This window comes from Cryptotermes secundus, unplaced genomic scaffold (genome assembly GCF_002891405.2).
Source record: "Cryptotermes secundus unplaced genomic scaffold, Csec_1.0 scaffold1705, whole genome shotgun sequence".
NCBI classification, from domain to species: domain Eukaryota; kingdom Metazoa; phylum Arthropoda; class Insecta; order Blattodea; family Kalotermitidae; genus Cryptotermes; species Cryptotermes secundus.
The window spans coordinates 61,421-74,155 of record NW_019718639.1 but is presented as its reverse complement, the minus strand read 5'-3'; the positions used below and the strand labels follow the sequence as shown (position 1 = coordinate 74,155).

At 40.0% G+C, this 12,735-nt stretch overlaps 2 protein-coding genes across 5 annotated transcripts in view; one reads left to right on the top strand and one right to left on the bottom strand.

Annotated features, from left to right (window-relative positions):
• Positions 1 to 856, bottom strand: part of LOC111863673 (protein aveugle) — a 2,701-nt gene extending 1,845 nt beyond the window's left edge. The window contains exons 1-2 of the mRNA XM_023850196.1: positions 675 to 856; positions 463 to 576 (exon numbers count right to left, since the gene is read on the bottom strand). Coding sequence (XP_023705964.1) covers positions 463 to 576; positions 675 to 716 — 156 coding nt within the window. The 5' untranslated portion in view covers positions 717 to 856. The remainder of the gene's footprint in view (positions 1 to 462; positions 577 to 674) is intronic.
• Positions 857 to 912: 56 nt separating this feature from the next.
• Positions 913 to 12,735, top strand: part of LOC111863655 (protein transport protein Sec31A) — a 43,571-nt gene continuing 31,748 nt past the window's right edge. For 3 of the 4 annotated variants that reach the window (XM_023850174.2, XM_023850183.2, XM_023850164.2), the window contains exons 1-7: positions 914 to 1,014; positions 1,360 to 1,579; positions 3,435 to 3,627; positions 4,365 to 4,500; positions 8,227 to 8,324; positions 10,526 to 10,668; positions 12,133 to 12,397. In XM_023850174.2, the coding sequence (XP_023705942.1) occupies positions 1,377 to 1,579; positions 3,435 to 3,627; positions 4,365 to 4,500; positions 8,227 to 8,324; positions 10,526 to 10,668; positions 12,133 to 12,397 (1,038 nt within the window). In that variant the 5' untranslated portion in view covers positions 914 to 1,014; positions 1,360 to 1,376. Of the gene's footprint in view, positions 1,015 to 1,359; positions 1,580 to 3,434; positions 3,628 to 4,364; positions 4,501 to 8,226; positions 8,325 to 10,525; positions 10,669 to 12,132; positions 12,398 to 12,735 lie in introns of all 4 variants that reach the window. The other variant, XM_023850156.1, reaches the window with a different exon arrangement.

Genomic DNA, 12,735 nt, shown 5'->3' with positions numbered 1-12,735 from the left:
GAGAAAAACTGCGCTGGCAAGAGCCAGCAGCATATACAAAAGACAGACCCGTCCTCTCGTCAGAGAAGGCGCCCCACAGAAACAAGACCGTAACTGTCAAACGATAATAATTAATATGTGGTCATGAGCTCGACACCAAGACTTACTGACTGACTGACCATCAGTCGCAATGTAACTTTGACTCTGACTCTGGAAGTTACAGTTACAATTCTAGATTTCTACAGTTCTGCAATTCTAGTTCAGTGAGTTCACTATTGTTATTATTATTCTTCAATTCTTCAAACTCAAGTTTGCCCCTGTATACTGTGCTTGAATGTGGGCAGTTCCCACACTTCTATTGTAAAGATGGAGGCAGTACATTCCACAGAAATATTGGTTGCTCAAACTATACGGTGTCATAAACTAGAAGACTATAACACTTAATATTCACATTACTGAATACTTTAAATATTTGCATATTACCTGCTGAAACTTTTCCCAGTATAGGGGATAATAGTCACTGCAATGGCGTCTCAGCCATTTCTGAACATCAACAACAGTCCAGAGATACACAGGTCTAGGACGAGCTGTTTTATTCTGAAAAGAAAAAAAAAAATATGTTGACATTTTACAGCAGCATATGACAATACTACAATCATCACGAAGCGCCATTTGGTAAGGAACATTTCGCTCACCTTAGGTTTGTTCACCGAATTCAATGTTTCCTCAACCATCATATCCCTTATATCATTGGTTATGTATATATTATACCATTTTAAAGGCAGTTTAGACAGCTGTATTCTTTATTTCAATACTCTTCCACATAAACAGCTGACTCCTTATTAAATCATCAATTGCTTATACAAATCCATTTTGCACCTCGTTTCTCATTTGGTAACTGTGTATCTCAACAATAGATGTCACTAGTACAGTGAACCACAATCGCCACGATCGCCACGTTGGAAGTACTGCGTGAAGGCAGTGGATTTGAGAATAATTTTGATGAGTTGGTGTGTGTTTTTAGACGTGTATTAAGTAAGTAGCTTTTATTGCACTTTAATAATAATTTGCGAGCGTAAACGTGTAACGCTGATTTAATTATGCAGTGTATTTTTATGCGTTTCGAATTTTGATTGTCTTTAGACGTAACAGGGCAAGAACCTTCATAAATCATAAATTGGTGCTGCTTTCTATGCAGTATGTAGTACAAAAGTTAAATTATTATTTTATGTTGAATGACTGATTTATGTGTTGTGTGGTAATGTAACTGCTAAACATGTTTAATGATATTATGACGAGTTCATTTTAGTCCTTTAGGTACCAGTTTTTTTTTAACAGCTTCTATTGAAACAGAATAAATGTAGTGTCCTCGTTTTACAGATTCAGTAAGCGGCAAAATGAAGGTAAAGGAGATAGAAAGGACTGTAAACGTGTCCTGGTCTCCTGCTGCCCAGCACCCAATTTTGCTAGCAGCAGGAACGGCAGCGCAGCAGTTGGATGCATCGTTTAGTACAACAGCAGCACTTGAAATTTATTCGCTGAACTTGACAGAGCCGGGTTTGGATATGGAATTGCGAACTTCACTACCCAGTGATTATAGGTGTGTTAATGTGGTGTACTCTTTAACCTAATTACCATGGGGTTTAATGTCATGCTGTAGCAATGTGAGCCGTCACTGTAATACATGCAGCATCTATTAGCCGAATGATTTAACCCTCCAGAGCAGAGTGGTAACTGTATATACCGCCTACCACAGCATGAAAGAATCGTGTATATAGTTCATTTTTTACATTTTGTTCTTAGGTGTTCAGTACAATTCCATGATTAAACAATGATCCTTTCCCTAAGTAGCTGTAACGTAATAATCTTTTTATTGTGGCTGCAGTGTGTTGTATCTGAGATTCTAGTACCGTCTTCTTGGATATGACACTGTGTAGCTTGGAGAAAGCATGACATTTCAGAAGGATGCCATGCTTTCATCTTCAAGATTGAAGGGTGCCAGGGAAGTAATGAGCAAGACTGAGCTGGCAAGCACAGGCTACTTCTTCCTGCTGGCTGTTTGTTTGGCTCACATTTTAATCCTGAAGATGGAGGCAGTATGTTCTGAAACATCAGTGAACTCTTGTCGTACTACGGTACCAGACATCCCAGAATGAATGAATGAATGAATGAATGAATGCTTAAGGGGCGGACCATAATAACCTGGCCCTTACACATAAACCTTTAATGATGTACTGTGCTTCCCAATTTTTGTTAACCTTTTATCAATCCTACACTTTGAATGAAATGTAGAACTTTGTTTATGGGGGCATCATAGTAGTCACTTGATTCCATAAAAAAGCTGGCCTAGGTGATGAAATCTTAAATAAGCTCTGGCCTCACTGTCATGTGGGATATGTGTGGCTACATCCCAGAAGATAGTACTCTTAAAGATGCACATTTTTGTGATGTGGAACTAATCTTTTATTATTATTTAGACTTTGTTCTTCTGAATGAATAGGAAGAAGTTCAGAACACAGTCACTGTGTATTCCTGCATTGCAAGAGTTATTTGATGAAAGACTGATTAATTGAGATAAATTATTGGGCCATCCTTAGCCCATTGAATGACATTTCAGTTGCAGAAGTGAATAATATCAGATGAAATGGTAAGATGTTCATGAGTGACGATTATATGATGGTGTTAGGCTATGGGCTGCAGTGCTAGGGTTCAGTTCCCAGTAGGGTCAAGAGGTTTCTCTCCACTTTAGTGTCCAGATGAGCCCTGCGTTCCACTGAGTCTCCTGTTCTGTGGTTACTGGAAACTTTTTCCATGGGGGTAAAATGTCTGATCATGAAAGTGACCAGACCTCCATGTAGTGCCAAGGTCAAGAATGGCATTGCTATTCCTTCACTCCCCCATACACCTTCGTGGCATGCTGTGTAATTAGTTAAGCACAAGGAAAACTTTACCTTTTTGTGTTGAAAAGTATGAAATATTTGAAGAAATATTGGCTCATCTCCAGAATGTGTTGACATGTGCACTTATGATGTTCTTGTTTGATACAGCAATACTTCACTTTTGTAATCCCAAGTCTTTTCGGTGTGCGTACAGTTAAGCAGCTTGAAATTTGATTCAGCGAGAGGCTTTGGTAATTCAGAAGGCCAGAAATTTGTGTGGAGTACTTCTGAAAATATGAAGAGACTTGGTTCAGAAGACACTTCATTCAGGTTGTAATATGATGCTACAAAATTCACCAGTTCATGTCCCACAATTTCAAATGCTGCTGTCTGTATTCCTTCTTTGGAACTTTGACAGCCGTGCTGTTATCTCAATTGTCACTCTACTGATGTTTCAGAATGTCTTTACTGCACTTGTTGGTGCAGTCTGATGGTGTAGTGAAATACTGCAGGAGAAGTTTTATGGTTATGTATTCACATTCACCAGAATGAAAGAAGTGATGTTTTTTTGTACAGGTTTCACAAGATTGCATGGGGATCTTATGGGTTTGGGGGAGAACATGGGAATGGCATTATCGTGGGTGGATGTGATGGGGGTCATGTGCAGATATACAGTGCAGCCAAGGTGCTGGCTGGTGAAGAAGGGCTGCTGGCCCAGCAAGACAAACACACCGGCCCTGTCCGAGCTTTGGATTTCAACCCTTATCAGGTAAATTTAAAAATTTTAGAAGTCTTCAAATTGTTGCAGTGAAAAATTGTGATTCAGAATAATTTCTTCTTCTTCTTCTTATTCTCCGCCTCCTCCTCTTTCTTCTTCTTCTTATGCTATCATTTCTAGTAGGTTGTTAAGTAAAAAGTCTCCCTTCTTACCACAATACTTCTCTTCTGGTTTCATGCCATCTGTTGATGGACTTTAATCTTTTGCTTCCTGAATGAGGCTGTAGTGTAGCGCTATTACTAACATGGTAATGAACCTTTGGGTTCCATAAAATGTTGGTAAATCCTTGAATAGCTGCACAATTGGCAGCTTCTCAAGAAGGGCTCAGCCACGTTAGTTAATAAGTTGTAACAGTTTTATATGTCCTGTGGTCAAGGGGAGAGTACAGATGAACATAAGACTGCCATCTTTTGATGACAAGACAGAGTACTACCACAATTTGAGGGCAGAGTTTAAAAGGTCTCAGAGGCAGAGTACAGGTGTTTGAACGGTGGGTTAAAAGGCAATTTTCATATAACCATTTTTTTTAGCTACTTGGAATGTCAGTATTTCAGCACTATTCTCTTTACACACTGCCTTCATTGTTCTCAGTATACACACTGATGTGAGAGGCATCTTCTGACATGCGGGAACATGTAGCACCTTATCACAAATTTCTGTCTGTAAGCTTTTGACAGAGGAAAAGTTTTATTTCGTTTGAGTAAATGTGTAATACGTATTTATTGCAGGCGAATCTGTTAGCAACAGGAGCTTCAGAGTCAGAAATTCTTATATGGGACTTGAACAACACAGATACACCGATGCTGCCCGGGGCGAAGTCCCAGCCGGCAGATGATGTATTGTGGATGTCCTGGAATAGGCAAGGTATGTAATATTGCTGCTTTATAGGTTTCAAGCCTGCCGAGTGACTCTCATATAAAAGCGTCAGATAATTAAGTTAATGAAACCAAAGTTTAAAATGCAGAATTTAATTTAAAATAAATACTGGTTACACCAGTATGACTAAATAATATTTCATAAGATAGTCTGTGTCATTTCCTCCACATGCCAGATGTTATGGCTATACCACATTAAGAAAGGTGCACATGTGAATATTACTAACTAGCTTCTCAAGAAGTTCACAGCATTTTTGGTTTATTACTGTCTTCACAAGAGCCCACCACTGGTCCCTATTTTGGGATGGATGAATCCAGTCCACACACAATGGCATTATGATCATTTTAATAATACTGTTCCATCTATGTCTGAACCTTCCTAGTGGTATTTTTCCTTCGGGTTTCCCTACCAAAACTTTGTATTTATTTATATGTTCTGGTGCATGCTACATACGTTGCCCATCTCATGCTCCTTGGCTTGATCTTTCTAACGATATTTGGCAAGGAGTACAAATTATGAAGCTTGTCATTATACAGATTTTGCGAACCTTGTGTTACTTTGCCCCTCATAGATCCAAATAATCTCCACAGAACTGTGTTCTCAAACACCCTCAGTTCGTGTTCCTTATAAGGCAAATTCTAAATATGTGTCATTTTCATTTATGTGTCTTTCAGTTGTGTAGTATGGTATATATATGTTTTGTGGGTTTTTTTTGGTCTTATTCCACATCCTGTTGTCGTTTTTGACCAATTCTGGATCAGTAGAATGTATGTATATATGTATTATTCTTAGTGGGGTGAGACTGAGTTCACGTGGTACTGCGGCCTCTTCTGGCCTATTGTACCAGTCCCAGGTGATAGATAATGGTGATTGTGGAGCAGTTGGTGGAATGAAGATTGGCAGGGGAAGCCGAAGTACTTGGAGGAAACCTCCCTTGGTGCCACTTCATGCACCACAAATCCCACATGACCTGACCCAGGCTCAGACCTGGGCCACTGCATTGGGAAGTCAGTGACTAACTGCCTGAGTTATGACACAGCCACTTGTGTGTGTCCACATGCGCGGTTATAAAAATATAACACTTTGAAATGCCAGACACATTTGTGTCTTGTATTACACACCTTGTAATACACCTTGTATTACAGTTCTATTAAATTGTCTTGTGTTGTATCCAGGACAATTCACTGAGGAAGAGTAGTGGTTGAGGAAGTAGCATTCCACCCTTACTGCAGAATGTACCCCTTAGTTTCTCAAAATATGGTTTTGAACCCATTAATAAAAAATTGTTGAAATAGGTCTGTTCTTTAAATAAACCTAAATAAGTTTTTTGCTTATATATTACAGTAATCATTAAAAAAGTATGATATTAATAATTACATATGGTTGGTGAACAAAGTAGCTGTTCTTATGTGCCTATACTTAATTTGTACTTTTGATGATTTACTTTCAAAAAAATATTCATCATCTGTTGCACCCCAGTTTAAGAACCACTGAATTAGATGGCATTGCATGGCCAGCTTGCTCCAAGAGAAAAATCCCACAGTATCCGTTACTGAGGTGACGTATACATATCAGGGTCTGTCTCCATGGTCAGGTGAGAGTGGGAACTTGCTCAGGTGGGCGCGTTGAATAAAGCTAATATCTATTTCCAGATTAGAAGGTACCTGCATCTAATGGACCCACTTGAGTAGTTTTCAGTTTGTACTTGCTGACAGAGATAGAATGAGTCTCCAAAACATTGTGTTTCTGAACCCAAAAAATGCTATGAACANTTGGTGTCTCTCTTCGTCTGATGCCTACCCTTTGACCTGTCCAGCAAGGGAGGCCCTGCCAGTAACTACGCTGCAGCTGGTATAGCTCTCAGGGTCCTTAGCATACTCAAACCCCCTCACCACGATAAGGCGGAGACACCAACGAGGGGTGTCTAGTGCATATGCCATTTTAATAACACATATGGACACAAATCTTTGGACTCAGTGATTCTGTTCAGTTTTTGCAGGTCAGTGACCAGTTAAGGGCATAGTTCACTTTATTTACTGATAGCATATAGAGCCCCTGGTAAACTTTGCTCACGTCACGGTTTGTCTTGTTCCTTTTTTTGTTCCTTTTTTTTTTTTATGAAATTTAGACCATTTATTCAGCTTCTTAAGAAATGTCCCATGTTTATTGATCTCAAGGATCACCATTGGTCCTTCTTGTGATCCAGCCCAACCTATTTCTCTCAAGATCCAGTTTATCAACCTCACATCAATATTTAGGTCTCCCATGAGATTTCTTCTGTGAGGTTTCCCTAATGAATATGTTTCATTGAGTTCATTAACCCTTAACTATACTACAGACACCAAATTAATGATGTTCAAGGCTTTACTTTATTTTGTGAATTATTCTAGTTTTTCTGTGTTCACATACAGTTCTATTGATTTGGCCCAACTGAGTAGGTTTTACCTAAGTCAGAGAGAGTCCAGTCTCCAAAACGTTATGTTTTGAAAAATAAACAGGACGTTGTTTTTAAATGAAGACAGGGCGATGGATAATGCCCAGAAACATATAATATTTGTACTAATGTGCCATCATCACAAACTTTTAGATCTTTTTTACATAAAACTTGTTTTAGAAATGGCCTGTATTTCCATCTTGTGGTGGAGAGGGTATGGAGATGGACAGGGGATGTAGCACAAACAGGAGAGAAGGGAGATTCATGCAAAATTTTTGTAAGAAAAGTGGAACAGAAAGAGACCACATGGAAGATCTAGGCATAGATAGAAGGATAATATTGATATGGATCATGAAGGAATAGGTTTGGAGAGTGTGGGCTGGATTCATTTAGTTCAGGAAAGGGAACAGTGGTAAGTTGTTGTGAACATGGTAACGAACCTTTGGATTCCATAAAATGCTGGGAACTTCTTGAGTAGCTGAGCAAATGTTAGCTTTTCCAGAAGCTATTGGACAGGGTATGTAGGAACCTTGTGGTTTTCATATTAAAGAAATGGCAGGATGGTGGATGAAGCCCAAAAATATGTTTGTATACATCATGTACCACCATCATCAAAAACTTTAAAGTAATTTAGAATGAAGCTGTATTTAACTTTTAATGGCTAACATTTATATATCACTTATGGGAAATAATTGCCCTACATGGCAATTAAAAGTAAGTACAGGATGACAGAAAAATCGTTCTTTATTTTTTGGTGTTTCATGTATCTTTCGTCTTTTTTAATCGGAATATCTGTTTGCCACAGAACATTTAAGTTTTAACAGTAAGTATAATGATGAATTGCAAAAAAATGTGGATCAAAGTTGTGTTGGCTTGTTATAAAGAATTATGACATCATGTGTTGAAGAGACTTGAGAAAAACTTGGAAAACTTGGGGGGGGAGTAGGTGATCTGTGGGTGAGTTTCAATCTCGGTTGTGCCAGAATTAAAGATGCTGTATATGGTTTTCTAATTTGAGGTTTTCATGACCCTGAAGATTTAAATGGTATTCTTTTGGGTTATGATATGATGTGATATATAGTCTGGTAGATGTTTACCAACACTTTGGAGGAACATACTGCCCATGTCTTCAGGGCAAAACATCAATGAAGCAGGTTCCTGGTAAGCATTGGAGACCACTACGCTACAAACATGGTATCATAATCGAGAAGATCACATTCTAAATAGTGACATTTTGTTTCTGTTATATTAATGTATTGAATTTATTTTATATATTTCAGTCCAACACATACTAGCATCAACATTTGCCCCACGCTGCGTAGTTTGGGACTTGAGGAAGAATGAACCTATTATCAAACTTACTGACAGCACATCACGTGTAAGTACTGCATCAAACATTTCTCATTGTCAGTTCAAAAGGATTCTGATACTTGTATTACCAGATTTCTGGACTTTGTCCAGAGCACATTTCATAAACTTAATCTTGTCCTATCATCAGGTAAAAAGTTGAGATGCATGCTTAGTTGAGTCTGTTAGAAAGAGCTTGATCACAGATCCAGTGAAGTGTGTTCTATTTGGAATGGCAAATGATGGAGGAAATTCACAAACACAGTGTGATATTGTTTCCATAATTATGACCACTAGCAGTCTTTTTATTCAGTAAGCTCATATCAGACTAAATACATGAAGGTAAAGCTGTCCCTGTGCTTAACTAATGAAGCACTATGCCATGAAGGCATATGGGGGAGTGGATGTATACATCTACATTTTTTTGAGCTGGATGCTACCTGGAGGTGATTGGTCAGCTTCACGCCCCAGCCGCTTTACCTCTGAGGAAAGAGCCCCAAGTACCCACTGGATAGAAGGCTTTGTGGACCCCAGAGTAGGTCTGAATGACTTGGAGAAGAGGGAATTCTTGACCCTGTTGGGTCTCAAAATCTGGCCCCTTGGTCATCCAGCTCTTAGTCAGTTGCTATCCTGGCTCCTAGGCTAAATAAATATAGAGTAATTTTTGAGGAGACACATTGAAGTGATTCTTCGCAATTAAAACAGTATAGTTAATTATCTTCTAATTTGTTTATATACCATAATCAGCTCTCTGGTAATGGAACCTGAAGATTCAGTGCTAGTAATACCAAAGCTCAACACTGGACATGGTTCTGAATCATTTCTTTCCCATCCATATGTTACATTCTTCCCCAAGGCCCATCTTAATATTATTCTCTGGTCTTTTCTTTGATCCTCCAAGTTATCACTTTCCTGAAAAGCTCCTGTAACAAAATGCGTACTTTATATCGTTTGTATGGGGCACGCGGTAGCGTAGTTGGTTGAGGGGCTGTGCTACATGCTGGAAGGTCGCAGGTTCAGGTACCGATGAGGTCATTGGATTTTTTTCAGTTGACCTAATCCTTCCAGCCGCACTAGGCCCTGGGGTTTACTTAGCCTCTAACGGAAATGAGTACCAGGAATTAAATCATTTTCCTGGGGAGTAAAGCACGGCCGGCGCATAAGGCTGATGACCTTACCGCCATCTTTGAGCCAATTGTCTAGATAATGTGGGACCCTCAACTTCTCACGACCCTATGAGCCTTAACAGCCTGGTGCAGACATAGCTTTACTTTTTTTTTAATATCCTTTGTACAGGGGCTCGTGGTAGTGCAGTTGGTTGAAGCACTGTGCTGCAAGCCAGAAGGTCATGGGCTCGAGTCCCGATGAGGTGGATTTTTTTTTATTTATCTAAACCTTCCAGCTGCATTATAGCCATTGTGTGCACTCAGCCTCTAACAGAAATTAGTACCAGGAATCCTCCTGTGGCTAAAGGGTGGCCGGCATGTAAGGCTGACAGCTTACCACCAATTGCAAGTTGACTGTCTAGACAAAATGTCAGAGCCTTGACGTCTCACAACCCTGTGGGCCTTCACGACCTGTTACAGGGATAGCTTCACATTTTTACCTTTTTATATCCCCTGTACAGGCTATTGGGGCGGGGGGTGTCCCCACACCCTGTATCTTAATGGTGGGTGTTCTGGAAAATAGCATGATAGAAGTTTTTGAAGTAAATAATAACAAGAATCTAATCTCCTCTTGGTTTTTAGTCTTCATTGGTTGTGGTTGTGCTGGAACAGTTTTGAAACATGATATCGCTTTATATGCTATGTAAATGTATGTAGCATCTCTAGGTGTCTGAGGAAAAGGGAATCTTGTACTGTGGTTGGGTGATTAGCACAACTGGTTTATATTCTGGAGGACTGCAGTTATCTGTACTGAGGTCTGAAACAGGTTTTTCAGCCCCTCCTGGCAAATGACAGGATAATAACTCAAGTTATGCCACAAATGTTTCTCTCATCATCCTTCCAGTTCATTGTTTATTAGCTANTATATTCTGGAGGACTGCAGTTATCTGTACTGAGGTCTGAAACAGGCTTTTCAGCCCCTCCTGTCAAATGACAGGATAATAACTCAAGTTACACCACAAATGTTTCTCTCATCCTTCCAGTTCATTGTTCATTAGCTGTCCTATAATTTGATGCTATGGTCTGAACTACTGACAGCATGAGGTTGCATTGCTGTTGTGCATAGGTTCGTTGGAAGGTAGTGGCATGGCATCCAGAGGTGGCAACCCAACTTTGCCTTGCATCAGAGGAAGATCAGACTCCTGTGATCCAGCTCTGGGATTTACGATTTGCAACATCACCACTCAAAGTACTAGAAAGTCATCAGAGGTAATTAAGTGTTAACTTAGTCACTCGTTCTTACAATTGTCAGAAGTGTCAAGTCATACACACTGCGATATCAGCCAGGGAATATTCTAGAATATTAGTAATGGTCTGTAGATTCATATGTATTGTGCCTGCAGAGCATTAATACATTGAATACCAGTGCATAAATCTATTCTGATGTACGTAAAAAGCTAAAAGAAGCTATCCCTGCAACAGGCCATGGAGGCCCATAGGGTTGTGAAATGTTGAGGATCCCAAATTATCTAGACAGTCAGCTCACAGTTGACGGTGAGGTTGTCAGCCTTAGGCGCCGGCCTCTCTTTCCCCCTCCAGGAAGATTCCTGGTACTCATTTCTGTTAGAGGCTGAGTCAACACCAGGGTCATAGTGTGACTGGAAAGATTAGGTCAATTAAAAAAAAAATCCACCTCATAGGGACTTNAGAGGCTGAGTTGACCCCAGGGCCATAGTGTGACTGGAAGGATTAGGTCAATTAAAAAAAAATCCACCCCTTAGAGACTTGAACCTGCGACCTTCTGGCTTGTAGCATAGTGCCTCAACCAACTACGCTACCACATGCCCCTGACATACATAATGTTTCTACTTTGGCGTGTTTGCATTTAAAATTTGTGCTAGCTTCGCCATGACTGCTTGTGTGCATATAACAACTTGAGAACCACTAAGTGGATCCTCTTGAGGTGTTGTACTAGGGAGTTACATTAAAATTTGTCAGCACGTTCCATTTATGGTCATTAATTGTTCTACATTAATGAACATGTACACACAGATTTTTGTATATTTCTTCACACATCTCGAACATTACGTACCGACTCTTTTTATAAAGCTGTTCCTTTGCTTAACTAATTAAGCATTATGCCATGAAGGAATATGGGGTAGTGGATATATAGATCCACATTTTCTTGATCTCTGCACTAGTTGGAGGTGAGTGGCCAGCTTCACGCCCTGCCCGCTTTACTTCTGGGGAAAGAGCCCCTGGTACCCATTGGGTAGGAGGTTGGTTGAACCCCACAGCTGGTCTGGATGATGTGAAGAAGAGAAAATTCTTGACCCTACTTAGACTCGGAACTCCAACAACTCAGTCATCCAGCCCGTAACCAGTCGCTATACCGACTATGCTATCCCTGCCCTTTATTATGATGAATAATATTTCAAAATGGTATAGAGAAAAATGAGATGCCAATATTATGGTCTGTACACTTTTTTTTCTGAGAGCCTTAACAGTTTTAAACAGAAGTGAATAGAAGTTCGGAAATTTTGTTATACATGCACCTCCTAACTTCCTCTTCTAGCTTTTGTTACCCACTGCTTACTGGTTTGAGTTCTGTGAATGTTGTTCATACATTTCTCTTGACTCCAGGCTTTAACTCACTCTGGTTTGTATATTAGTTTAGAAATTATAATTGTAAGGAGTAGTTTTCAAACTATTGAAATGCTGTTGCTTACGCAGAGGAGTCCTGTCTATTGCATGGTGCCCACAAGATCCAGATCTGCTTGTCAGTTGTGGCAAGGACAATCGAATCCTATGCTGGAACCCAAATAGTAGTGTTCCTGGTGGAGAAGTGGTGTGTGACATTGCAACAGCCAATCAGTGGAACTTTGATGTTTCATGGTGCCCACGAAACCCAGCTCTCATTGCCAGCTCCAGCTTCGATGGACATGTCAGCGTGTATTCACTCACTGGCGGCCAACAGCAGGTTCAGACAAGCAACAAGGTAAGTCCTGTTTTGCTAGCACAGAGTCACAGAAGAAGCTGACTTCTCTTCCTGCCATAATTGTGTTAATAGCTTGTAGAGATGTGACTGGAGTAATGGAAAAGTCAGTTAAGAAAACTTTGATGAATTGTGACAGTCCAGATGGATGGCAGTGCNGAGCAATTCACAAGTTAGGGTAGTAGGTTTAAAAACGCCGGTCCTCAGGGTGATTTAAATGTTTAAACCACCGGTCCGCAATGTGTTAAAAGTCCTGGTAGGGGTGAGCTTTTTATTTCTTCTCCACAGCATCCAGACTTGTTATGGGGCTCACCCAGCCTCCTGTCCTGTGGGTACCAGGG